This window comes from Lepidochelys kempii, chromosome 16 (genome assembly GCF_965140265.1).
Source record: "Lepidochelys kempii isolate rLepKem1 chromosome 16, rLepKem1.hap2, whole genome shotgun sequence".
NCBI lineage: Eukaryota > Metazoa > Chordata > Testudines > Cheloniidae > Lepidochelys > Lepidochelys kempii.
The window spans coordinates 18,863,409-18,891,333 of record NC_133271.1 but is presented as its reverse complement, the minus strand read 5'-3'; the positions used below and the strand labels follow the sequence as shown (position 1 = coordinate 18,891,333).

The 27,925-nt window shown below is 44.6% G+C and overlaps 3 protein-coding genes across 19 annotated transcripts in view; 1 reads left to right on the top strand and 2 right to left on the bottom strand.

The window, feature by feature from the left end:
* The window catches only part of UCK1 (uridine-cytidine kinase 1), a 34,695-nt gene extending 7,569 nt beyond the window's left edge, over window positions 1–27,126 (top strand). For 2 of the 7 annotated variants that reach the window (XM_073314733.1, XM_073314739.1), the window contains one exon: window positions 88–3,387. In XM_073314733.1, coding sequence (XP_073170834.1) covers window positions 88–275 — 188 coding nt within the window. In that variant the 3' untranslated portion in view covers window positions 276–3,387. Of the gene's footprint in view, window positions 1–87; window positions 3,388–3,698; window positions 9,874–14,915; window positions 15,972–16,063; window positions 17,241–21,257 lie in introns of those variants that run through there. The other 5 variants (XR_012155294.1, XM_073314736.1, XM_073314737.1 and 2 more) reach the window with 5 other exon arrangements.
* On the bottom strand, window positions 1,069–21,957 carry POMT1 (protein O-mannosyltransferase 1). Of its 6 annotated transcripts, none has more exons than XM_073314726.1 (20): window positions 21,309–21,957; window positions 20,812–20,958; window positions 20,349–20,455; window positions 19,526–19,576; window positions 18,640–18,786; window positions 17,779–17,890; window positions 16,255–16,320; window positions 15,527–15,620; window positions 14,576–14,731; window positions 13,185–13,315; window positions 7,549–7,644; window positions 6,803–6,895; window positions 5,687–5,783; window positions 5,507–5,599; window positions 4,862–4,982; window positions 4,365–4,462; window positions 3,581–3,694; window positions 2,808–2,934; window positions 2,125–2,302; window positions 1,069–1,783 (listed from the first exon to the last, which is right to left on the bottom strand). In XM_073314726.1, exons 1-20 carry the CDS (start codon window positions 21,353–21,355, stop codon window positions 1,609–1,611), a joined length of 2,250 nt encoding a protein of 749 aa, XP_073170827.1. In that variant the 5' UTR covers window positions 21,356–21,957; the 3' UTR covers window positions 1,069–1,608. The 6 variants fall into 6 exon arrangements, with proteins under 6 accessions (XP_073170827.1, XP_073170828.1, XP_073170829.1 ...); XM_073314727.1 differs by having other exon boundaries at window positions 21,680–21,957; XM_073314728.1 differs by lacking the exon at window positions 18,640–18,786.
* PRRC2B (proline rich coiled-coil 2B) overlaps window positions 22,899–27,925 on the bottom strand; it is a 69,811-nt gene continuing 64,784 nt past the window's right edge. For 5 of the 6 annotated variants that reach the window (XM_073314717.1, XM_073314718.1, XM_073314721.1 and 2 more), the window contains one exon: window positions 22,899–27,662. In XM_073314717.1, coding sequence (XP_073170818.1) covers window positions 27,522–27,662 — 141 coding nt within the window. In that variant the 3' untranslated portion in view covers window positions 22,899–27,521. The remainder of the gene's footprint in view (window positions 27,663–27,925) is intronic. The other variant, XM_073314719.1, reaches the window with a different exon arrangement.

Here is a 27,925-nt window from a genome sequence, read left to right as displayed (position 1 = left end):
AATGACGAGTAGCTGGTTCACACACTGAATCAGACCGGGCTGTTTGTTCCACGATTTTTTTTTAGCAGGTGTCTGTTCTTTTTGCAGTTGCTATAAACCTCATTGTGCAGCACATCCAGGACATTTTGAATGGAGACATCTGCAAGTGGCAGCGAGGGGCGATGAATGGGCATGGTCGGACATACAAGCGATCGTTCCCTGAGCAAGCAGAGGGCAGCACCATGCTGATAGCTAGCAAACGATCTCATCTGGAGTCCAGCAGCCGTCCCCACTAACCAGGTTGGGGTCTGAAATTGCCACCTCTGTTCCAGACCAATCTTTTTAACAAACTGGTTTGTGACATGCCCGTAGCAGCTTAGGGGCAGATTCAAGAGGTAGGTATGTGTCTTCTCACAGAGGAGAGGAAGGAGCTGGACTATTGACCCTGCCCCTGGTGTTAGATGGCATTGTGTGCTGTAAACCCAGTGGGGTATAGGATACTTTATCTCTGCTCATGGTGCTTTTTCCTTGGAGCAAAGAGCCTTGTTTTTAAACAAGCAGGTCAGATTCCCAGCTTTCCCTTCTGTCCATGGCAATGCCAGACCTGTGGAGAAGAAACTGACCTCGCATTGGCACAACTGCCAAGAAGTCTATTTTACTCAGGGCTGAGGAAAATTAGGCTTCTCTTGGGCAACTTACAAAGCAGCAGTGGGGCTCCATCATCTAGTTGAGGTGTTTTGTTACTAGCCAAGCTACACTCTATGTAGCATAGGCTGACCTTGGAGGACACTTCAGTACTGACTGGGTGCAGACATGGTTTGTAGTTCTCATTCCTTCCCCAAAGCAGTGTTAAAGCTCAGGCATTCAGCCCATGAGTAGTTCCAGCAAAGCTTAGCGTGGCATCCTAACATCAAACACCAATTGGTACCTACTATCTGTCATGTATACTCTGTAAATGCAGGCTTAAGATTAGCAGGAAGAATTGGTTATTATTGAAGATGAACTTTTTTCATCTCTTATAAAAGCAAAGCCTGACTCGAGTGGTTGTGCTGCTCTAATTAATAAACCAATGAAGAAACAACAGCCACATGAATGTAACCATTTTATATTAAGTATTTTCATACACCCCTTCTCCCCCCCAGCCCAGACATACTCACTAGGGGTGTCTAAACAGCACAGGGAGCAGGAATGAGCAAACAAATCCCTGTGTAATCTCCTCTCAGCCATATAGCTGTGAGCTCTGTGTGGAGGTTGTTAGTTAAAGCTTCAGTGAAGTGTCACTAGGGTCTCCCCTGAATGCATCGTGTCAGGTATGAGTCTCTTTCCTCCAAAGGTGGCAGCCTTGAGCAGCAGGCTGGTAGTTAGAACATGAGGAAGTGCTATAGTAAAAAGATCAGTCTAGGCACCTGTTCTACACAATGCAGCTAATCTATAATACTGTAGATTTGCAATGAGACTAATTCATGCTATAGAGGAGAACAAAAACTGAGTCTTACCATTACATCAGCTGCCTAATGGGGATTGAATTCTTGCCGACATAAATTACAAGGCTTTTTACCTTAAACCCCTATCAAGAAATGAGAGCAGAGTTACTTGTAAGCATGATCAGTTCTATCTTGACTGGTTCCACTAGTGTGTGCGGATCAAGATGTCCCAGCTTTCCTTCCAGCGCAAAGCCCTCAGCTCAGCTGCTGAGAGGGTAGGCTCCCCATAGGTCAGTGGGCTGAATGTGCGATAGACCAGGTAAACGGAAGAGAACCAGGCTACCATCAAGGCACTGAACGCGTTCTTAGGGAGTTGGGATCTGAGAGAGAAGGAAATGAAGTTAAAGCAAAGCTACCCACATATTCTAATAGCAAGAGACTAGTGTAGCAATTTGGAACTTTGCACTCTGTTACCTGTGAGAAATGGAGACCCCAGGAAACAGGGCTCCAATTTAACATGTAGCTTGCCTGGCTCTGTACAAGCATTAACTGAGTAATTCTCCCCATGCCCCTCTGGGAGGCAGGGCAGCATTATTACAGATTGGACATAATGCAACGTGCCCAAAGTCAGTGCTGGAGCTGGGACTAAGAACCCCATCATTTCACTACCTTCCCCCCCAATAATTAGAGCTGCAGGTCACCCTAAGGGTGTCCTGGGTACCTGCAGAGATGATCAGTCAGATGCTGCAGTACAACAGGAATCAGGAGAATTTGGAAAGTGAGAGCAGGCAGGTAGTGGTACAAGAAAAGAGTCTTCTCCATCACGAAAAAGGGAAGGTAATTCACAGCCCAGCCTCCCACGCAGAGTCCTCCAGCTGATACCCAGAGCCTCCATGCATCTACAAGACAGAAAGGGTAACACTAATCAGGACTCCTACCAAACACCCTGGAAACTAGCCATTGCAAGGACGGCGGGGGGGGGGGGGGGATATGGCTAAATAACATTTCCCTAGCCACTCTGGCCAAAGGTTACGCTGTGTAAAACTGTCCATAGGATGTGTAGTGGTCATGCAGAGCAGACAGGACCTGTCTGTATAAGGGCACCTCTAAAATACCCATGGCAGGTGAGGTCTGATGGGATTCCAAATCTGATCCTTTGAGCATTAAAGCATCCAGGAAATGCAGGGTAATCTCCCAAAGACACTATGGTGCCCTGCAATAAAAATTTCTATCAGGAGAGCGCACAGCTCATCGAGCTAACCAGGGGAAGTCTCTAGTTCTTTGTCCATAGACAGTCTGTCCCATCAAGAGTATCTGAACCCCAACTAGAATTCTCACAGTGGCTATGCAGCAAGGTGTCAAACTACTCTGTACAGGGATACTTCTGTGGTTAAGGGATCAGACCTTCAGGGATGTCACAAATCTTCCTCCGTCGTCGAAGCAAATACCACAGGAACAGACACATGTATACAAGAGTTGCAACATTAGCTGAAGCCCAGGTGAGAACATTCCCAATGAGGTGGATCTGAGCCTGTAGATAAGAGGTGGAAAACTGCAGTGATTTTTTACTACAGAGAGAAGCCACAAATTAATTATTACATAGCTGTATACACCCGAATCCAAAAACTCAGAATTTACCTGACGAGAGCTGTGGCAATCCCCTGTCCATCTGGCTAGTGACTGGGGCTGCTGTATTATTTCATAATTCATTTTTATATATGGCATTTGAAAGAAGCTGTCTGTGATGGACTGATACTCTACACTGGATCAAGTGAATATTAAATTGCAATTTTCCTTTAAAGGGTTAGCAGAAGAGAGTTATTTACTTAGAGCTGTCAAAAACTGTATCAAGTGCCTAAAGAACTCTCCAGTTTACTTTTCTACTGTTGAGCAGCAGGTTATACCAACTGTCCTATCTGGCATTGTAAGGAACATTGTGGGAGGGGGAAAGGAAAGCTTCTATTAAAGTGAAGTGTTTGTTTTACTAGAGAAGAAAATTATTTGATTTGAAACTCACAACAGGTTCCTACCCACCACTACCCATAAGAGACATCCTTGAGGAGACACCAGGAGAATAGAGCCTGATCTCTTTCAAACATTCTCACCCCTTTCATATCTTCAGACTTCACATAATCCAAATAAGCAAACCAGACTTAATACATGACACACATACTTACACCGGAGATAGGGTGGAACCAGTAAGCGATGTTTGTATCCATAGTGATCCAGTCTAGGGGGGAGGAGCTATACTTATGTTCTGTGTCTTCATTTTTCAATGTTAGTATCTTCCACTAGAACAAAGCAGTCAGAGGACTTTGGAACTACAATGAAGACACCTGGCATGGATAAGCAGTCCCATACCTACAATAGCCAGAGGCAGTTCTCATTACTGTATTTGATTATAATTTTAAATGAATACTAGTTCCTTACTGAATTTTTGAAGGTTAGTAAGGGACATCAAGCATAATGCAAACACCCATGTTAAGGCTGAGCCTTGGAGTGCCCAATTACCTTTACTTACATTAATTATTACGAACAGTTGAGTTACACAGCTGGAGGTACTTTAAGCACAAGCCATAGATCAGCATGCTGGATAAACTAAAAAGAACACTTTGCAACATATGTTTTCAGAACTTCACAATCGGTCTGGTCAGCTACTGACCCTAAAATCTCTTCCTATCTTTCACGGCAACATGTCCTACCTCCAGAAACAGCCCATAAAAAACACTGCAGTGGTCCCTACATCTGTTTCAATAGGTAGTTTTGTTCACATGCGTCTTTTTTCATGGGGAAGGTGAGACAACAACTCTCCCCTTAGATGACTAAGCAATGGCTGTTATCAGTCTGAGGCACCCTTCACAGAAATGGTGCCTAGAATCCACTGCCTAGCATGCAGTTAGGGGAGAACTTTGAGGGAAGAATCACATCACATCCCATCCCCTGTTCCCTTGGCCCAGTCACCTGCAGTTCTGTGAATCTGGCCATGAAACTGAGGTTTTTGCTGATGTCAGCCTGCGTGGGTGAGTGCAGCTCCACTTCCCTCTCCTTCTGCTCTTGGCCTGGAAATGCATCACATGGCTCAGAAACATCCAACATTCCATAACCCTGCCCTCTCCTTTGCTCAGAGGGGCCCTTCTGCAACGAAACTGGTGTGATTCCAATGTGCAAGGAAGGAGGGACACAGTCTGCTCAAAGGGTATGTGCTCCTAGTGTTCAGAGGAACACTCCCAGTCACTTAGGGACAAATCCGTCATCTCCATGTCCAGCCCAAGTAACTCAACCATCCAGGCTGCGGGAGTGATGGGAGAGCTGTCCTATAGCTATTACTCCAACCCACAGGCTGGGGTAGGTTCTGTGGCCCTCGCACCACCTATAAATGCCTTTCTGTACTATATATAGCCCCTTTCCCCTGAAGGGGAAGCCCACATTATAATCTATAGAACTCTACTGAGTCTTACTTTTCCCATATCTGTGCTCCTCCACATTCCACAGCATGCTCTGGTGATACCCTTTGGACAACTTCTCCCCAATGATCTCCAGCTGCCGGTAGCCCCACTCAGGTAGAGATGCACCACTGAGCTGAAAAATAAAAACGAAGGCTTAAAAAAAGGCACAATCCTGCCAGGTTGTTCCTGAATTTCAGACCTATTGCGAGAGCTAAACAGACCCCACCTTAATAGGATGCCAGTGGAGCGAGTGCTCAGAAGTGACAGTGATGAATGTGGTAAAAGAGCTCAGTGGATACTGTCTCAGACACCTGTCTTAAATGTTACCTGTGAAGAGGGATTCTTAAGTATGCCTGTCCACCACCAGCCGTTAATGATGCAGCCTCCACTTCTGACCCACAGGCTGATCCTCAAATGAGCTAAGCACTTGCAACATCCAATGGAATTATGCAGTGCTCAGTCTGTTACAGATCAAGCCATTACAGCGCTTCATTGCCATCAGAAACACAGTTCTTTCACCAGACTGATGTCAGGCCAAGCTGATAAAAATACAGGGCTTTTTCACTTTACGGAGGATTAGTTTTGGATACAGAGATTGCATGGACCCTCGGGATGATTACAAGGGAAGAGAAGACTGATGTACATAAACCCACTTACCTTCAGCACTGCTGAGGTATTCACATGGACAAACCTTACTTCAGATAAAATGGTCTTCCACACATCTGTGTCCGATTCCCGATTTACAATTTCCTGCAAGGGAGGGATGTCTTTTGATCTTTACTTTGTCTTCCCAATAGGAGAAAAACCTCCCTGCCCCTCACCCCAGTTTCCACTCACCACTCTCCAGAGGCTCTGTGCTGGCATGGAGATGTTGTAATCAACGTAACAGGAGATTTCCTGGGAGTGTGGGCTCAGAGGTGCAGCAACATCATGTCTGCAAGATCCATAAAATAAGTGCCCTGGGCTAAATTCTCTGTTCATTTCATAGGGTTATTTAATAGCTCCTCAGGGAAGTGGAGAAATTCAGCAAGCAACAAGCCAAACAACCTACTGCCACAAATCAAGCAGCACATTTGGGGAGTCAAAGAAAGGGAGAGGGCTCCTTGTTATAAAGGGCCATAAAATAGCATTGGAGGAAGCTGATTTTGCCAGCTACCATCCTTGGCAAAGCACAGGCATCTCAACTGGGGCAAACAGAAGCGTGGCTGGCATAGTAACGGTCTTCAGTGGGGTTTCTAAGAACGAACCAACTGGCATTCCTATGACCCCCTTGGGCCTGGAATGAGCACAGAGAGAACCAACACTAAGGGTTCAGATGCTCTGACTGAAGTCCATGTGGACTCTTGCCTACTACTTAAGAGACAATTTTTATAATAGTGCAGCCGTACAAAACAGCCAGGTACACAGGGTGAAATTTTCAAGTGCCTACATGACTTGGGAGCACCAAGTCAAATGAAAGACACATGCCATGAAATTCAATGGGACTTGCTGCAAAGTCAATTAGGCGCTTCTGGAAATCCCACCGAAAGTCTACTCACCCACCCTTACCATAATGGTGTGGGTGGTGCTGATGCAAAATTTAAAAAGACCTGCCTGTTGGGGGGGGCGAATTACCCAGACAAGTGAGCATGTAGAAATGTGCAACATTGTCACAATGTATATTGGACTAGCTGGGACCCAGGAGGTCTCTGACACTTCTGAATATACCATATATGGTCTGTCATTTGCCTTTTGCAGTTGGTCTGGCAGTAGAAGAACAATTTGTGATCCTAACCAAAAACCATTCATTCAGTGACGGACCAGTTGTATCCAGGCCTATGGCTGAGTATACTGCAAGAGCTTAAGAGTGTCTTAGGGAAAACACCAGCACTCCCTAGTGTCCCTCCATCCCTACACAGACATTTAGAGAAGCAACAAAGCAGAATGAGCCAACAGGCTGGGAGAAGCACATACGTGTTGAGGTAACGAGTTGTGATGCCGTGGACCAGTTGCACAATATGCCCATGTCGGACGGGACGTGGTGGGTTACTCACCACCAGCTGCTGCCTGCCAGAGTGACAAACCAAAAGAAATGTTTCAATTCCCCATCACAGCTAGTGCCAACTTGTGACCATTAGCTTGAAAGTCCAGAGACCAGGACAGAAGGAAGGGGGAGAAACATTTGGACAGTCAGATGAGAAATCTGAGCTTCTTTTGGGTTACAGCTGGATGCAGAGAAAGTTACTGGACATTAAGCAGAGGGAGGAACAGGCTGACTCAGGGAATCAGTAATGGGAAACAGCTTTTAGCCTCTTGGTGGCTGGTCTGAATCCAGCCTTTGTATAATACTTTCCATCCCAGAATCTCAAAGCATTTGCAAATATTCATTAAATCCTTCCAGCACCCACGAGATCCAATAGCACTATCATCCCCATTCGACAGATGGGGAACGGAGATGGAGTAGTGAAGGGACTTGCCCCAGGACATGCAGTGAGTCAGTGGCAGTGTGGGGAACACAACTTGAGATTGTGAGTCCTGACTCCCAGACCCGTGCTCAATCCAACTAGACCACAGTTACCTCTCTCAGCCTGTGGAACCCAGTACTCCTAGCTGGTGTCCAGTCCCTGTACTAATCAAGCTTAGTCCTGCTTAGCTTTTGGGATCAATTTTCATCACGGAGCTCACGTTATGGTATTTAAGCATGTTTCTTGTATACTCACATCCCAGGATCCTTAACAATCCACCAGTTATTGACATCCTTGAAGGGGTAACAAGTCACCTGCTGCTGGTGGGAGCTGCCTCGGCCATTCTCGTACCTATATGGGTAGGTAACAGGACAGAACTCTGAGGGAATGGTACATCTCTGTTCACACAGTCACAGGGAACACAGAGGGGCCTCAGATTAAACTAGCAAGTTTCACTCAGTGACCTGGATCGGCACTACACCACTGGCTCTATTCTTTCAAAGGCAGCTGAAGAGACAATATAGAGAGCAAAGCACAGGAGTCCCAGCACATCAGATGTAATGTAATACATATGCTGAGGCCAAGGCTTCCGAGGAGCAGAGTGCACCCAGCACTCACCGTGTTTTCTTGTTTTCCATTCCAAGGGGTGCCTGACAAGCCAATGCTTGGACCCTCTCTTCCATGCAGTGAACTGTGCTGTCATTTCCATGAAGGGATGGAGTGGGTTGGGCTATCAATGGCTTTGGCCAGTGCTTCGGTAAATGAATTAGGTGAAAAGATTAAAGCATGGGACTTGAATAGGGAAAAGACCTAGTAGCTTCTCTTTTCCAGCCCTCCAGGCTAATGGAGGATGCATCACTGCTGTATATTCCCCAGTGGTTTACCCTATGTAGTCTGAAACGCCAAAAACAACGGCGCTTCCACTGTTTCCCTTGGGACCACTATCCAACAATACAGGAAATCAATGGAGGTAATTTTTCTTCATTTTCTTTACATATACCCCATAATGCACCTTAAACCATTCCTCTCCCTCCTTGGTGTTTCCGTCCTTCTAATTCTTGTAGATAATTCTCTCATCCCCACAGTCACTGTTTAGGGCAATTCTACACTACAAACTTGCATTGGCACAGTTGCCTCACTTGTGATGAAGACACTCTAAGCCAACTGGAGAGCTCTCCTGTTGGCTTAGTAACTTCAGCTCCGTGAGGGGCAGTAGCTAGGTCAATGGAAGACATAACACTGTCTGCCCTGGATGTTAGGTCGGTAACTACATCACTCAAGGGTGTGCATTTCTCACACCCCTGAGTGACTAAGTGTGCAGTGTAGACCTGGCCTTAGTCAAGCTAGACTCATTTTGCTCTGATCTTAGAATCCTCTCAAGTTTGTCAGCATCAATTTGGTATTGTGATGCCCAGTATCATATGTAGTATTCTAGCTACCATGCCAAGGAGCTGTCTGAAAAGGACTGTCATCTCCTTACTCTGGGAAAAATTAATGTTTTCTATATAGGTAGCCAAAACATCGCACTGGTCTATTGGCTGCAGCATCCGATTCACAATGAGTTGTCACAATGTATATTGGACTAGCTGGGACCCAGGAGGTCTCTGACACTTCTAAATATACCATATATGGTCTGTTCATTCAGTTTTCTCTCCACTACCAAGATTTCTTTTGTAAATTACAGCTTTCCAGATACCACTTTCCCCTCTCAATGAGCTGAATATCTGCATTTCAGATTATTTCCCTACCATATATATTAGCTTCCATATGGCCAAATCAACGTGATTTTGTCTCCCCATCCAGCTTTTAAACTCTCTCTGTTTCTTTTCTCTCTACTCATTCGGCATTTGCAACGTCCCAATTGATACCCAGAAAAGTACTCTTCTTCTCAATTGCCAAGGAATATGGTAGTAACAGTGATCTCAGTTGCATCCCACTGGATGCCTTTCGCATCTCAATACAGTGCTGGTTTTCTTGATTCTTTAACCAATTTCCAGGCCATGTAACAGTGCTCACATCCCAACCAATTAACATTTCCAAGGACGATTAGAATCATAGATTCATAAGGTTAGAAGGGACCACAAGGGTCATCTAGTCGAGTGGTTCTCAACCAGGGGTTATGTAGAGGTCTTCCAGAGGTACATCAGCTCATCTAGATATTTGCCTAGTTTTACAACAGGCTACACTAGTTGTAAAAACACTAGTGACGCCAGTACAAACTAAAATGTCATACGGACAATCACTTGTTTATACTGCTCTGTATACTATACACTGACATGTAAGTACAATATTTAAATCCAATTGATTTATTTTATAATTATATGGTAAAAATGAGAAAGTCAGCAATTTTTCAGTAATAGTGTGCTGTGACTTTTTAATTTTTACGTCTGATTTTGAAAGCAAGTAGTTTTTAAGTGAGGTGAAACTTGTGGGTACGCAAGACAAATCAGACTCCTGAAAGGGGTACAGTAGTCTGGAAAGGTTGAGAGCCGCTGATCTAATCAAACCTACTGCCAAGATGCAGGACTTGTGGTGTCTAAACCATCCATGACAGATGGCTCCAGCCTCCTTTTGAAAACCTCCAGTGAAGGAAAAAGAAAAGGAGTACTTGTGGCACCTTAGAGACTAACCAATTTATTTGAGCATGAGCTTTCGTGAGCTACAGCTCACTTCATCAGATGTTTACCGTGGAAACTGCAGCAGACTTTATATACACACAGAAATCATGAAACAATACCTCCTCCCACCCCACTGTCCTGCTGGTAATAGCTTATCTAAAGTGATCAACAGGTGGGCCATTTCCAGCACAAATCCAGGTTTTCTCACCCTCCACCCCCCCACACAAATTCACTCTCCTGCTGGTGCTAGCCCATCCAAAGTGACAACTCTTTACATAATCAAGTCGGGCTATTTCCTGCATAGATCAAGGTTTTCTCACATCCCCCCCACCCCCATACACACACAAACTCACTCTCCTGCTGGTAATAGCTCATCTAAACTGACCATTCTCCAGGTTTAAATCCAAGTTAAACCAGAACATCTGGGGGGGGGGGGGGGGTAGGAAAAAACAAGAGGAAACAGGCTACCTTGCATAATGACTTAGCCACTCCAAGTCTCTATTTAAGCCTAAATTAATAGTATCCAATTTGCAAATGAATTCCAATTCAGCAGTTTCTCGCTGGAGTCTGGATTTGAAGTTTTTTTGTTTTAAGATAGCGACCTTCATGTCTGTGATTGCGTGACCAGAGAGATTGAAGTGTTCTCCGACTGGTTTATGAATGTTATAATTCTTGACATCTGATTTGTGTCCATTTATTCTTTTACGTAGAGACTGTCCAGTTTGACCAATGTACATGGCAGAGGGGCATTGCTGGCACATGATGGCATAGATCACATTGGTGGATGTGCAGGTGAACGAGCCTCTGATAGTGTGGCTGATGTTATTAGGCCCTGTGATGGTGTCCCCTGAATAGATATGTGGGCACAGTTGGCAACGGGCTTTGTTGCAAGGATAAGTTCCTGGGTTAGTGGTTCTGTTGTGTGGTATGTGGTTGTTGGTGAGTATTTGCTTCAGGTTGCGGGGCTGTCTGTAGGCAAGGACTGGCCTGTCTCCCAAGACTTGTGAGAGTGTTGGGTCATCCTTTAGGATAGGTTGTAGATCCTTAATAATGCGTTGGAGGGGTTTTAGTTGGGGGCTGAAGGTGACGGCTAGTGGCGTTCTGTTATTTTCTTTGTTAGGCCTGTCCTGTAGTAGGTAACTTCTGGGAACTCTTCTGGCTCTATCAATCTGTTTCTTTACTTCTGCAGGTGGGTATTGTAGTTGTAAGAAAGCTTGACAGAGATCTTGTAGGTGTTTGTCTCTGTCTGAGGGGTTGGAGCAAATGCGGTTGTATCGCAGAGCTTGGCTGTAGACGATGGATCGTGTGGTGTGGTCAGGGTGAAAGCTGGAGGCATGCAGGTAGGAATAGCGGTCAGTAGGTTTACGGTATAGGGTGGTGTTTATGTGGCCATTGTTTATTAGCACTGTAGTGTCCAGGAAGTGGATCTCTTGTGTGGACTGGACCAGGCTGAGGTTGGTGGTGGGATGGAAATCACAGGGCCTAATAACATCAGCCACACTATCAGAGGCTCGTTCACCTGCACATCCACCAATGTGATCTATGCCATCATGTGCCAGCAATGCCCCTCTGCCATGTACATTGGTCAAACTGGACAGTCTCTACGTAAAAGAATAAATGGACACAAATCAGATGTCAAGAATTATAACATTCATAAACCAGTCGGAGAACACTTCAATCTCTCTGGTCACGCAATCACAGACATGAAGGTCGCTATCTTAAAACAAAAAAACTTCAAATCCAGACTCCAGCGAGAAACTGCTGAATTGGAATTCATTTGCAAATTGGATACTATTAATTTAGGCTTAAATAGAGACTTGGAGTGGCTAAGTCATTATGCAAGGTAGCCTGTTTCCTCTTGTTTTTTCCTACCCCCCCCCCCCCCCAGATGTTCTGGTTTAACTTGGATTTAAACCTGGAGAATGGTCAGTTTAGATGAGCTATTACCAGCAGGAGAGTGAGTTTGTGTGTGTATGGGGGTGGGGGGGATGTGAGAAAACCTTGATCTATGCAGGAAATAGCCCGACTTGATTATGTAAAGAGTTGTCACTTTGGATGGGCTAGCACCAGCAGGAGAGTGAATTTGTGTGGGGGGGTGGAGGGTGAGAAAACCTGGATTTGTGCTGGAAATGGCCCACCTGTTGATCACTTTAGATAAGCTATTACCAGCAGGACAGTGGGGTGGGAGGAGGTATTGTTTCATGATTTCTGTGTGTATATAAAGTCTGCTGCAGTTTCCACGGTAAACATCTGATGAAGTGAGCTGTAGCTCACGAAAGCTCATGCTCAAATAAATTGGTTAGTCTCTAAGGTGCCACAAGTACTCCTTTTCTTTTTGCGAATACAGACTAACACGGCTGTTCCTCTGAAACCAGTGAAGGAGCTTCCCCAACCTCCCTAGGCAGTCTGTTCCATTGTCCTACTGTTCTTACAGGAAGGAATTTTTTTCTGAGATTTAATCTAAAACTTAATTTAATCACATCAGATAACACTGAATACACTACTGAAATCTAGAGCCCTCACATCACTACCACATTCCCTTCATCCACTCCTTTTGGAATTAGATTGTGAAAAGCAAGCCCTTTTCTTGGTCTGATCTGTTCTTTTTAAGCCCATGCTGTTTGGTGTTCTGTTACCCTGTAGGTACTTACAAATTCTCTCTTTCATAATCTGGTCTATTATTGTACTAGGGACTGAAGTGAGACTGAATCTAAAGTAATTACGAGGATTTTCCCTTCTCCCCCTACATTTTATTTCCCCTGAAAGTCTGTGGTACCTTCCCTCTTCTCAATGAGGTTGAAATTAATTGCCAATGGTTTAGTAAGTTGATTACAAAATTCTTTTAAGGATGAATCACACATTATCCTATTGTGCCTAGTCTATATTTATGTTTTTCAAGCATTTCTTTACCTTGGATTCTATCAACACTTTTATAAACCAAGTCTGCTTGCTGAGGTTTAGAAATGGAGCACACCAGACTTGAACAACGTCAGTATTATAACTACGAACTGCTCAATGGAAGTTTACACACACACACACACACACACACACCCCCCCGATGCTTTAACAGGAATATTAATGGGCTTTGTGGAGTAATAACAAGGTTTTGTATGACATGCAGTAGATAACATACCCTGAAAGCTTGATGTAAAGAGAGACTATGATGCTGCATAGACACAGACTGTGAGATCTGAATTGACAGCTCAAGAACAGGAGCACAGTTAGACCCCCACCCTTACACTCTAGTGTTACAGAACAAAACAGATTCCTCACCTGATGGGATAAGTGTTCTTGTGAGAATGGAGCCAGCATGGCATGGGTTTGCCTAAAACATTCCGCAGGGTAATCTGGGAGCCATAGGCCACCTCAAGGGGCTGGCCTTGTGTGATCCGAGCTAGCCCGCCCTAAAAGCGTAAGAAGATAATAAACCAGAGGAAAAAAACTCAGAAGCTGTTTAACTCTGAAGAGCGTCACTCACAGCTTTAATGTGTAATATAACATGTTAGTATAAGGCTTGCTGTCCTCATTACAGCTATAAAATTCAGATCCTGCAACACTATGCTCAAAGGTAATCTGGTTACAGAATGAAGCCTGCAGGATTTCAGGGTCCCAGGGAACATCCCCAAAGCAATCCTGCACCAACAATAATCTAAGGAACTATTCTATATGGGCTCTGTTCTATTCTATGTAGGTCCTTACACTGCGCTCAGCACCGCAGTCTGAGGATTAAGCAATGTGACTAACATCTGCCTCTACTGAACCTGTAGATAGAGCCCCGTAAAATAAATTTTTATAATTTTGGGGGGTTTGGGATGGAATTTATTTCATTTTATCAATTCCCCCATCCACAGTTGGGCTGGTCCTGCCCCCCAGAGGTATTGGAAGAGGGTTGAGTCATGCCCCCAGGGGAGTGGGAGGCACAGGGGGAGGGTTGGGCCCTGCCTGAGGAGATAGGGAGGCCTGAGGGAGACAGGTGTTACAGAGCAAGCCTGCCCCACACTCACGCAGCAGCTCCTGTCCCTTGGAGGTGGCCCTGGCTCCCCGCTCTGGGCACTGCAAACTGACACATGGGCTCGCAGTACCACTCATGTTTGACCCATCCACCCTGCCATCATGATGATAGGGGCCAAATCTGAGTAAGTGGCGGGACAGGAGCTGCCACTAGAGGGTGAATTTTTCATTTTTATTTCATGTTGGTTTGCATTTGCAAATAAAACAGGGTTCTATCTATAGGTGACCCACTGTGTTAGGGGCATGTTACTGATCTAGGCCTGACTAGATGGTTTCCCTCCAATTCTGAGTTTGGGTATTTTTAAAACCCCCTTGTGATTTCATTATATCATTTATTTGTGAGACTAATTCCATTGACTTCAGTAGCGTTGCTCTTATGTAAAAGAATGGGCATATTTTGTGTGGGACAGCAAAAATTGCTCTTGGTACAAAGGAAAGTCCCAGGATAGAGATGGGGACAGAGCTTTCACTTACTATTAGGACTCAGCACTTCCTCACTATTTCATCTTAAAGCCATTTTATAGCACAATAGCAGCAAGATGAGGACAAAGGAGCAAGTATTTCATGCTGCTAATTTAGTCCATTTCCACAACAGAGGGTATTTGCACGACCCATTTCCAACATCTCATTTCCATCACTCCCACTTTCCTTACCTCCAAACTGGCCTGGAAAGCACTGGTCATAATCTGGTCATGAGGTCCTGAGCGGTATAGCAAAGTCAAGTGAACGTAGAAGAAAGACAGGTACATTGCTACTGGGATGACTACTAGAGCTAGTCCCCTCGCTAGCAAATGGCACAACACAGAAACCTGGCAGAATACAAAGAACTCACTATTACATCCTTTCAGGTAAGTCCCAGCTTTGTGTAGCTCTCCCCCACTGATAGGTAATAAGGTTAATACAGCTCAGGATCTCAAAGCACTTTACAAGTGTTATTTAATCAAGCTTCACAACATTTATTTGAAATATGGAAGGGCTGTTCATATTTTACAGATGGGGAAACTGAGGCACAGATGAAGCGACTTGCCCACAGTCATGCAGCAGAGCTGGAAAAAAGTAAGCAGTTCTGCTTATTCCCCTGCTCCCTCACCCCTGTCCCAGCTATTGAGGATAACCAGGTACTTGGTTATTTTTGAAAAAGAAAAGGAAGAAAAAATTCCTCAACTTCCCTGTGGACTTACCACTGCAGACACTTTAATCACTTCTCCTGCAAGGTCAGATTGGGGTGCACAGGATACACTGAAATTGGATACGTTTTGACCTGCAGACCCTGTCAAACCATATTAAAGATGGGTAGCAGCAGGCGCAGGAGGGCAAGCCACTTCCCGTTCAGAAATACAGTTCAGCACCAGAAAAGCTACACACGTACACTTTATCTCAAATTTGACCCTGCTTTTTTCCTATAACATAGCTGGGCCATGGCTCTGCAAGCAGAGGGCTTCCAGACCATAACAGCAGGCTTAATTGTAACACACACCTAGGATTTCTTCAAGTGTTGAATTATTAGCTGATGGTTTAGAAGGCTTTTATCTTTCACCTCCTTCTCTGGATGCATGCTGTGAATGTAATTACATGTTACTTATCGAGTACATTAGGCTACCTACATTTGACAAGGTCTGGTCTCCTATCAAGTGCCAGGAGTGGACTCCAGCGATGGCCAAGAGCAGCATGTAGGTGAAAAGCCCCATGTATTTTACCCTGAGAAGACAGCACACAAAGATCAAACTGGGTTAAACATACCCAGACTATAGACAGGATTTAATGCAAGGTGTAAGTATTCAAATTCTCTCTTGAGCAAGGAGTTCCCAAGCCCAGGGACACTGGTGCTCCAGTTCTGTACGCTGGCTGAATCAGATGCTTTGTGACTTGGTCTCTGAAGTGGCTACTTGCTAATGACGAAGGCGGAAAGGCTGTTGATAACAAGGCAGCATATCACAAGGTGGAATATGGAGGGTCCCTGAACTCAGACAAACACAAAGTTGGGAGCAGGAGTTGAAATCCAGGTCTCATTTTTTAGAAGGCCCTTCTCTGATGGACGCTTGTACCAATGTATGTATTTCATTCTTTCCAGTACAACCACCATCAGTTTGTCTGTCATTGCTTTATGTGGATTGATGTCATTGGCTCATTGATTATTTCAGGGGTATTCAAAGAAGAATAAAACCTGGAGAAGCTTGCTACAGACAGAAGTGCCACAACTGGCTGCAGCATCAAGAGAGAGTCTTGAAAAGCTGAGCTCTTGAGAACACAGCAAAGCAAAGGCTGAGATGGTGAACACTAAAGCAACCTGGGAGTTTAGTAAAACAACGTGATAGGAGAAGTCAGTTCTTACCCAACTGCACAGGAACAAGCAACTCCAGTCAGCAAAAGCCAAAACCACCAGCCTGCAGTGAAGGGGCTTAGATAAAAGGACAAAAGGAGAGAAAACACAGTAAGATACAGGCACCCAACTAGAATTCTGTTATGCTAATAGTAGTTTATATTAGGCCTCCCAGGACAGCGATTGTTATCCTTGGTCTAGGTGTGGATGTTAAACACTTCTCCTGATCCTGAAAAGTCATTCTGAGCAGCTAGAGTCTGCAAAGCTTCCAATACCACAAAAAAGCAATGGGCTAGGCCACAGGCTGGGGTAAGTTTAAAGGTTATTATTTTAAATGGGGCTCTGCAAGAATCAGAGAACACACAAAGCCGCACGAGAAGAGACAAAGATTTCTAAATTGACTCTGCGCCCATGAGCAATAACAAATGACTAATAGGGATATTTGTCACCCTCTTTATTTCTATGCACAGGGAAATTTTCCAGACCAGGAATTGGCAATGAGGGAGAAACAGCCAAGGGATTTTTTTAAATTACAAGGAAGCCAAGACAACCCCACTATCATTTAAACAACACTTTAGAACATAAGAACAGCCCTACTGGATCAGACTAAAGGTCCATCTAGTCCAGTATCCTGTCTTCCGACAGTGGCCAATGCCAGGTGCTCCAGAGGGAATGAACAGAACAGGTAATCATCAAGTGATCCTTATCCCTGTCGTTCATTCCCAGCTTCTGGCAAACAAAGGCTAGGGACACCATCCCTGCCCATCCTGCCTAATAGCCATTGATGGACCTATCCTCCATGAATTTATCTAGTTCTTTTCTGAACCCTGTTATGGTCTTGGCCTTCACAACATCATCTGGCAAGCAGTTCCACAGGTTGACTGTGCACTGCGTGAAGAAATATTTCATTTTGTTTGTTTTAAACTTGCCGCCTCTTAATTTCGTTTGGTGACCCCTAGCTCTTGTGTTATGAGGAATAAATAACACTTCCTTATGTACTTTCTCTACACCAGTCATGATTTTATAGACCTCAATCATATCGCCCCTTTAGTCGTCTCTTTTCCAAGCTGAAAAGTCCCAGTCTTATTAATCTCTCCTCATACAGAAGCCGTTCCATACCCCTAATAATTTGTTGCCCTTTTCTGAACCTTTTCCACTGCCAATATAGATTTAAACCTTAAAATTGCTTGGAAGATAAAATCCTTCCAACATCACTATGAGTGGTCAAGTATCATTATCCCCATTTTACTGAGGTGCAGAGAAATGAAGTGACTTGCCCAAGGCACAGCTACGATTAGTTAAGGATTCTTGCCTCCCCAGCCTGAATTTGGACCACTAGCTCACAACGCAAATAAGGCTTGCAGTACACCACACACAAGATTATTATAATTGGTGCCAGATAGCCTTTAATGTATTTATCTATATGGCAATTAAAAAAACCCCAAGAGGCACAAATGTTTTATACTTAAATGATGAATGGCTTATTACAACTAACTGGAAGGTTAGCGAGGGCCCAGGAATGAAAACCAGCTGTACCTGCACTTCTGTAAATTGTAGAACTTCAGGTAGGACAAAATTGCAAGCAGGATAAAAAAGATTAGTACTGATTCCAAGAGCATCAGCCTGGATTGAGTGATCAGCGAGTTCTCTGTTAGAAACAGAAGGAGAAGATATATACACACCAAATTAGGCATAAATTATTGGTAGGAAAACTGTCAAGCAATACTCGTGGCAGCAATAATACCATCAACAATAAGGACTTCTAAAGACATGATCAACTGAGAACCAAAGAAACATTTCCAAAGAAAGCAAAACAAAGGTCTTTTCACAGTATTATAAGCCTGAGATGAGAAACAGAGCCATACTCTGTGTTTGAGAAACCTTTCAAGCATGGGAAATGGCAGATGGGTGAGGGGAAGAAGAAAAGATTTGCTGAAATCTAAAGCTGAGGTATGGCCCTTCTGTCCTGCACACTCATTCCCAGTATATTACAGAAATCTGAGGAAGAGCTTGCAGAGGCTCCTCAAAGGCAAAGAAATAAAGCTGCCTGCATGGCTGTGAGGTTCCCTGTGTCGAACCTTCCTCTTTCTTCAATAATAGAGAGACCTAGTAGTGTCCATTTAGAAGCAGGGCTGGAACCGCAGGCTGTGCTGCAGGTCAGGATTGAAGTGCATGGGAAGAGCTGTGAGTGGGGCTCAGGATTGAATAGTAGGATATGCTGATCAGGATTGATGCATTGTCAGAGCTGTGTGGGAGAAGCTACTGCAGCACCCACTTCCCTAACTCTCAGCACTGCTTTACTAACTGCCACTAAAAAGTCACCGTAGAAGAATTTTTAGGGGAAAGCAGATCATTCCCCCTCTGGATGGAGAGTAAGGCTGAAGGCACAGTCCTTACCAAAGAGGATCAGGAGGGCAGCTACAAACGCGGCACAATGGGAGAAGTGCAGCTCTACCAAAATCTGGTACGCTAAAGGCACACACAGGGCACCAGTTAGCGCTGGCAGCAATCGCAAGGACCACACTGGCACGTTCATACTGTACTCTAGAACAGAAAACAGTGTGAGGACAAGAGCATTAGAAGCCTTTGCTTATTGTATCGGTGTTTGCAGGGAGAATAGAATTTGGTTTCATACAGCTCTTCTCAGACTCAAGGTATCTCCCCATGTTGTCTTGAAACAGAGCAAAGATATTACAGCTAAGACTGTAGCTCCATCCTGCAATTTCTTTTACTCTCAGTTAGGGAACATTAGAACCTAATTATCTGAAGTAACGTAGGCTAATAATAATAAGCCTTCACATTTATACAGTGCTTTCATCTGTAGACTTCAAAGGGCTTCAGAAATTGGGCAAGTATCATTGTTCCCCTTTTTAAAGACAGGTAAAGTGAAGCATGACGTTCAGAAAAAATGAGTCTCCACAACTCGAAAAGAAATCACTGGGAGCTGTGGATACTCAGCACCTCTGAAAACCAGGCAAATGGGACTTGCACAAGGTGTCACAGCAAGTCAATCTGAGAGCTGGGAGGTGACTTGATTCCCAGTCCCATTAGCCTATCCTCTGGACTATGCTGCCTTCTATAATTACTCCCTACTCTCCTCTGTGCTATGGGATCTTTAGCATCTTCTGAAACATTCACTGCAGTCATACAGAAGACTTTGATGTAACATCTCTTCTGAAGAAACATCACCAAGATCAAGTAAACAAACTAAACAAAAACAAAAACCCTCTGCTTCTATTAGTGACTAAAACATCATCGATAAGCTCTGAAAAACAGCTCTTACCAGCCCCAATTCTGTTCCACAAGAAGTTTCCATCAAAGCCTCCTAAGTAACCTGAAAAAGAACAGCAGCAGATATGGCTGGAGTGAGTGGCACATGGAAATGGGTGATAAAATGTTGAAGGTTAATTGAAAACCAAATCTCTATGGAGAGTAATCAGAGTTAGCCTCCCACTGCATCCCCACGAGTGCCTCCTCAGTATTTTTATACTCGGACCACTTTCTGAAGACAGTGTCTTATGGACTCTCTCTCCCAGACACACATCTCCCTTGCAGTAGTGTTTTATTACATGAAAAAGTTACCTTAGGATAGCATGCAGGAGACAATATGAAAATAAACCACACACTGACATGAAAGGGGCAACTGCTTAGTTAATCCCCCCCCATTTTATATTGTCCCTTTCCTCTCCCTGGACTTCACACTTTTGGGGCCTGAATCTTCTCTTGTTGCCTACTATTCCCAGTGCTCTAAGCTCTCCAGGTCATTGTACAGTTTGGTTCGATCCTCCTGTTTGTCTGGGAGTAAGATAAAAGTGTGGGTGAAACGTCCATCATAATAGGGAAATGGGTAGGGGTCATGGCAAATGGTACACATGCAGAGTTACACCACTTTCCCCCCTCCTGCACCTCAAGCCACTAGCCCAAAATCCATGTGGTCATTCTAAAGCAAATGAAATCAGCAAGGTCTCTGTGGAAGAAATTCTGCCCTATCCCTTCTCCACAAGGATAGAATTTGAGAACTGAAACTATATCTGCAACCTGTTCCTCTTTCCCTAAAGCAACGAGCAATAAATGCTTCCTAAATTAAAGTTCAATGGAGTCCCTACCTCCAAAAGCTAGCAGCATGTGGCCAAATGGCGGGCCACTATCATCCACAAAAAAGATCCGCTTCATGTACAGAGACACAAACTGGCCATAGTAAACTTCATCAAAACTGAAACACCACAGAGAAAGAAATGTGTCAAGTCTAACTGGAAACATCTCACAACGCACCCCCCCATACCTTAGTGATGGGGACATTAACTGACTCCTCCTTTAGCAATCTCAGCAGGAGGACTGAATGGAGCATAGAGATTTAGCATCCCTTTCAGTCCTCTAGGTCAGGGTTGAGGCATGCTGGTGAGGATGCTTGCATTGCCATTGCATGTGCTGAATCCATACCAGGGATGCAAGTATCCTGAGTCAGCAACCCAGAACCTATCATCACCATTACATACTTGCAAACTTTAAAAAAAAAAATAAAAAAAAAATCACAGGTATTTTAAGTAGGAAGTGAAGCACTGTGCTTACACCACAGCCCGTGGGTAGGAGAGCGCCCAGAGCCGGTTTACTAATCCCATCACAGTCAGAGCCACCAGATTCACATTGATCTCTGCAGTGACCACAACAGGCTGCTTCAGGAATTCCAACATCCTGCAGAATGGTTTGTTCAAGCCTCTGAAAGCAAAGTGGGAGAAGAAAACAGCTGCAGTTACCATTCAGATCAGAAATGAGTCACTTATCTAAGGCACTGCCAGCAGTTTAGGACAGCAGCATCTCCAGTATTCTCTTTTTCAATCTGCAAGTGAAGTATTTTCTATATGCAACCTGTGCAACAATAATCCTAAAATGCTGCTCTACTCTAATAAGTGTCTACCTAAAAATGGCAGATACCGTTTCAGTCTGCTTCCACGCATACAGTCATTATTACCTGTCCTTACTAGTTTCATATATTTTCCCTATTTCTAACTCATTAGCCCTGCAGAGCCAACACAACTCAGCTCAAGGAGAGACTTCTGGATACTTACCCTGTTTCATGCATCACCAGCAGCATGACTGTAAAAGTAAATTTCATACTCAGACGCTTTATTGCTGATTAAGCGTGATCCAGCCTCTCCGACCTGGGGCGGAGTCGACCGTCCGGGCACTTAGTGTGGACGCTTGCAGACGGAGGAAATTTGCTCCGGACACAGAGGCACAACAAACATGAACCGTGTGGTGCCATTTGTGGAGAGTCAATCAGACACGTTGATGAGGGGACTTTATTGCAGTCCCGAGAGGAAACAAACCGAGTGCTTGTGCAGAACACCCATGAGACGAGGCAACAGCCCTGGAGGCCCGGGGAAGGGCTGGGGGCAGTGCCCGGAGAGAGCGAGACCAGGGCGGGGTTGGTGCTCACCTCAATACACTGAGAGATCCGTGTGCGTCCCTTCCGCCTGGGGCGAGAGACTAGGCCCGAAACAACCGCCAGCCCCACAGGCCGCGCCGCCAGGCCGGTATTTCCCCAGCCTGCGTCCGGCAGAGCCGAGGCCCATGCTCACGCCTGGCGGGCCGGCCCCGGGTCGCTCCGAGGCTGGCGGGGACACCCCACAAGCGGGAATCTGGGTGGCGGGGCCGCCACCCCCTCACCGCTCCCCCCCCTTCGGCCGCGCGCGCCCGCCACCCCCTCACCGCTCCCCCCCCTTCGGCCGCGCGCGCCGCGCTGAGGAGAGCCCCAGCCCGCTAAGCCCTCGGCTCGGGCAGGAGCGCGCGCCCGCGTCACCCGCCGCCGCGCCGCGCCCCACCCCCGGGGCTCGGGTCCGCCCCCCGACGGCAGACCAATCACAGCCCCCGGCTCCCCGAAAAGCAGGCGCAGCCTCCCCGCCCCAGTGCGCAGCTGCGGCCAAGGGAGAGGGCGGGGCCACCGTCAGTGGTCACGGGATCCGGAAGCTGCCGTGCGTAATCTCCCGGCGTAACATCAGAGGCACAGCGGAAATGCCCAGTTGCCATAGCAGCAACCTGGCGGCGTGGGAGGGCAGGAGTCGCAAATGCAAATTTCAGCGGCTAAGCCCCGGCCGGGTGGCTCCATCGTCCACGTAGTAAAGCCGCACCGGGGGCAGGAGGAGTGGATTCGGTTTCACAAGGGGAGAAACGGAGGCACAGAGGCGAAGCTGCTTCCGGGCGTCAGATGGCTAGTTCGTGGTAGGAAATTTTATCAGCATTTCCCTACGCGGTCATGGCTCTTACTGCTGGAGGGAGGCAGGCAGCTGTAGGCCCCCGTGGTGTTTACATTACAGCTTCCACGGATGGAGCCGTACTCTGCAGAAAAACAGCACAGGCCGAAGTAGTTCTGCAACAGGGGCTTACAATCTTCCGGTTAGTCTATACGTGAAGGACTGTAGTCCTTAGCCTGTACAATACCTAGCCCAAGGGGGCTCTAGGTATCACAACGACAGAAATAAGCTATTAGAAACCATAGGAATTGTGTGTATTGAAAGGCAAAAACATCTGTTTAGTTAGGGTAGAGAATGCAAAGTGTAGCATTAAGTGTTCAGAGAGCATGGTAATGGGCACACTATAAAAACCTAGCTAATAAATCTCTTCCTAAAAATAGAAACCAAACAAAATCACACAGGGAATTTGAGAAAAGCATAATCTGCTTTATTTATTTTTTTTTTAACTTTTTTATTTAAATAAGGAGAATTCTTTCATATGGAAAGAGCTAAATACAATCACATATTTGAAAGGAGAAACAAAAGGTACGGAAAAGAAGGAAAAAGGGCAATAAAGAGTGTGCCACCACTGGCCTGGTGATTTCGTGATTTGAGTTCTGGTCCAAGTTAAAGTTTCCAAAAAATATAAACAGGTTGCACATTACACATTTATCCATCGTCTGCCCTTTCAAATATCTGGTCTACATGAAAAGACAAAGAGGAAAGGCCAAAAAAATTTTACTGCACAGGTCATGAGGTTATAAGCTTTAAGGAGTACAATATCCCCTTTAGAAACAATGAATGCAATTGATACAGAATCAGAGAAAGGATTCCAAATAAGGACAATGCCTTGACATGCTAAAGAATGAGTGCCTCCACAGCTGCTGCTGTGATTCCCAGAACTACCGGTTAGCTATTGCCTGCAGACATCTTCAGGTGCTAGGGACAAATCGTTAAATCCAAGAGATTCTCTATGTCACTTGGGATGTCTTGGTGGCCTTTGGATTTAAAAAAAAAAAAAAATCCAAAAATACATAGTTGGACTGGCTCTGCCTCTTCACACAGCCAGTAGTTCCATTGCTTTAGTAACTGTTCATCTCTTAGTTTTGGGCCACAACTACATTACAAGGATTCTGCTTGTTATTGTAAATATAATTCTTACTCATAAGAGAAATCTTTCATACAAGGAAACTGGGGGCGGTCTGCCAAAAATAGCTGACATTCCAAAAAATTAATCTGTGCTTAACCAGTCAGGAGCAAAACAGAAGAAGGATAACAATGCAACAGAACAGTTCTTAGCATGGAGTGGTGCTCGTTTAAAAGTGAATATAGTAGCCTGCCAAAAAGTGAGACATAGCAGAAATGCTAAGCTCTGTTTTTATATATCTATATAAATATACATGAACCACAGGGCAGCTTGTAGCTTTGCAGCATTCTCGCATGGAAATCTGTTAAATGGTGTGCCTCTCTGCATGTACACAAACACATATGAGATTCAATGGGCTGAGAACACATTCAGTTACTGAATGCTGTACAGTTGTCAAATGGAAAAGCCAACAGTGAATTATGAAAGATCAACACCACCACCTGCTTCACTGGTGACTGTGCTGATTTAACTTTTCATTTAAAATGTACAGGGCATCTTTTTCAAAACTCACGTTAATTTTTGTAATTGAGAGCTAAAAGCAGACTGAACACAGAGGAAAGCGGGTAGCACTGAATGCAGCTGACAGGCCAGTACTCACTGTGCACAATAGGATAATATTTACCCAAATACATGCTTCAGGCTTTCCGCTAAACAGTCTGGTTAAACTGCAGAACACAGTCAGCCTCTGAATACTTCTGCTTAACCCACTGTTGTGAGAGTATGGATTCCACCTCTCCCTCCCACTGCATACTGTATCTGTTTGGCAGCCAGTCTGCAGATAAAGCAAATTTCAGCAGCAAAGAAGTCATTATGGGGCCCCACATTTCAGCAGTGGAGATGGCAAGTAGAAGTAACGACCTATAAATCCATCAACATTCCATGCATCTCCAACCTCTCCCTCCCAAAGATGAATTGGCATAGGGCCCAGAGACCTTTACATTTCTGTACCTTGAGGACTGGAGACAGTTCCATTTATTTGACTCCAAGAGCATCACAGACTGCACTAACCCTGTACTAGCTCTAACAAACAACATAGCAGAGAAGTTAAAACTTCGGGCTCTAAAACTGCTTTCCATCAGACAAAAATCCATAAAGTGAAAGAGTCTTGTAAACCGCAGCTGACAGTTACGCAAAGATGATGAATGGAATGAAGCTCTCATGCATTTCTTGGCCTTTCCTGCACAGAATAATTCAGACATAATATATAAATAGAGCAGTGAAACATTTACTTTTTCACCTAGACCTACAACATCAAATACATATAAATAAATTTTAGTGTTTTATTCTGTTTGGGGATGAAGGGGGTAAAGGAGAAAGAGGGACGACCTTTTTCAACAGGAAGTACTATAGTTCTGATGGCATTTACACCAGAGGGACTGAAACATCTCATATCTAGCAATAACCTGATTTCTCCAACACATAGGACCATTCAAGAGGTCTTATAGGATGAAGGAAAAAGGTCTGAGTCTTTGAAAAGACTAAATAGTGTGTCTAGGGGTGGAAGGAAAGAGAAGAGAGGTTTGGATAAGTCTTTAGCCATTAGACTCCAGTCTGATATTACCTTGGGCCAGCTGGGCAAAGAATGTGGGGGGCAGGGAGGACAGGAGGGCCCCACAATGTAATAAAGACATTTTAGCCAATTCAGTTGCTCACAATATTTCAAGGTGAAGGTGGGGAGGGAGACAGGGATAGAAGGGGGCTGGATGACTCACTGGTGGAGGAGCCTTTGGAAAATGTCGGGAGCAGGAATAAAGACTAGCAGATGAGAAAACAAGTTTAGGAGATTTCTGAAGGCTCTGTGTGTCATTAATTCTCAACGTCTGTACTTTGTAGAGTGCTAGAGATATGGTGACACACTGCTGTAATGTTAAAAATCCACAAAATTAAAAAGAAAGTTCTGTTTTTTTTTGTTTTTGTTTTTTTTTAAAGTACCAACCTGTCCCAATCCCTTCAGGGTTCTTTACCATGCTCTGAGGGGACATCACTAAGTCTAAGTTAGTTCAGGTGTCTAAACTCTTTCTAATGTTATTGTAAAACCTGATTTATACCTAGCTTAAAACTTCAAATGCATCTCTAGAAAATCCTGGAGAACCTTCTCTTCTGAAAAAACACTTTCAGACGACTTCCCAATTACATTCTTTGTTCAAAATGTCTTCTTTGGAACCACCAGCAATTTACCTGCTGCCATCTAGCATAGGTAGATGGTACAGTCAGTAAGCTATCATCTACCAGAGAAGTGACATTCTCCTTCCCTAATTTCAGAGTAACAGAGTCCATTCTTTGTTTTTTAAAAGCTAAATAGTACAAACAAGTTAGCTGGAGGTGGTTCAGTTTACTTAAGACCAATATCAGCTTTAACCCAAGCACCTTCAGGAACTGGCAAGTCAGTCCTGTAAGATAGATAGATAGATACACAACACCCAATCAAAACAAAAAAAAAACCAAAACACAACCTCCAAAACTCTTCCCGTTGGGACCTTTTTTTGACATGCCCCCAAATTCTTTTGAGGAAGTGCATACCCAGTGGATACAACTGCACCAAAAGGAGAGAACCACTTCTTGTTAGTCTGGGGAAGGAGAAAACACAGGGATGAATCAAAACTGCCTCTATGTAACCATATGCTTCTGATGCAAAAAAAAGAACTGAATTTTTGTACAATGACTGGGGTTCCCACTGGTTTGTGTCCATGGGAGTTGTGCAAAAAGCTGTGAAGATGAGAAAGAAGCAGAGAGCAAGACCTGGAGAAGTAGGGGGAGAGAAGCTCAGAGACCAGCCCTTGGGGAAACAGAGCAGCCCCATGAGGCAAGGAGGCAAGAATTAGAGCGGCCAAGGATGGAGCAAAGAGAGAGCATCACAACTACAAAAAGTAGTCCAAATGGACCTGTTGGCTCTAACCAACTCTTCTGACCCATGCAAGGTGTGGAGATTCATAAACAGATTTTACGTTTTGTAAATCCATGATTTACCTTTTGCTGTACATTTGGCAGTCTCCAAAACAAAACCCAACCCACAAAAACAACTAGATCCAAATGAGCTTGCAACAGAAATTCAGTGCCTTTCCTTAAAACAAAAATGCCACATTTTGTTGTGCACAGGGCACCCCAAAGCTACAGTTAAGTGGTGCAAGTTTCAAGATTAATGCATTGATCTACTATATACCTGTGTTACACATTTACTTCTAAAGCAAGCACTGCTTCTAGCTTAAAACCAAAATACTGAAAAATTACTGAATGCCTTAACTGTCCTGTATTTCTCTTAATCAAATAATCTGGATGGCTAAACCTCCTGTGGGGAGAGCACCCAAGCAATTCAATTTAAGAGAGTCACAACTGTCAATGTAGCACAGAACTGTATATAAAATTAAGCAGTTCTGTCTCAGAACATGATATTGTTTGAGGAGTTATTTTCTGGGAGGAATGAGGGGGCAGAGAGAAGGGGGAAATGAGAGAACATATAAAAGTTTTGCAAAAAACAAAGATATAGCTTTTTTTTTTTTTTTTTTTTTTTGTAAAAACCTCAGCTGCCTTTAAAATGAAAAACCTCCAACTAACACTCTCCCCCTGTTGCCATTCTGCTGACACAGAAGTAGGGAAGGAGAAGGATGGGCTTTGCCAAATGAGCTATCCTGGCTCCCTGTGGGTGGGGTATGAAAATAAAAATGGCTTGAGCCACTCAACAGTCACGTGGGGGCAGGCGGTTGGTTTGTTTTTTGAGCAAGCAGGTCAATGTCATATCCACTGTTTCAAACTGCTTTGTTGGGAGAGGGGCTCGGATTATGTCGCTTTAGTCAGTGTTGGTTTGGTGGTGGATCTGGCCAGATTTTCAGAACTTCCAGTGGGGTACAGGCTGAACTGCAATGCCTCTTTCAGCCAGTAGAGACAGCAGGTGATCACGGGCTCTCCTAGGCCTTGCTTTCCTCCACTTTTACTGCTTGAGGTTTGATCGCTCCCGTGCGCACCGGCTTCATCTGGTTTGCAGAGGATGGTTCTTGCAATTTCACAGCTCCCAGGTTGGTTTTATTTTCATCCACTCGCTGCTTTGCCTTTTGACATAGAGAAACAAAGAATTAGCTAGCAAGGGGACCTAGGAACGAACAAAAACAAAGGTGTATAGCATAACTGACTGTGCAGCTCTGATATAAAGGCTTCTTACTGGTAAGTATTTGGCACACTACTAGTCAGTTCCCACCCAAAGGATACCCAAAGCAATAAAAGCAGGCAGCAATTTTAACACCAGCTTCCCTAAAGTGAGGTCTAGCAACCTGCAGAAGGTTTCTTAGGCTACCGCTTTGCCACAGATTGCTCA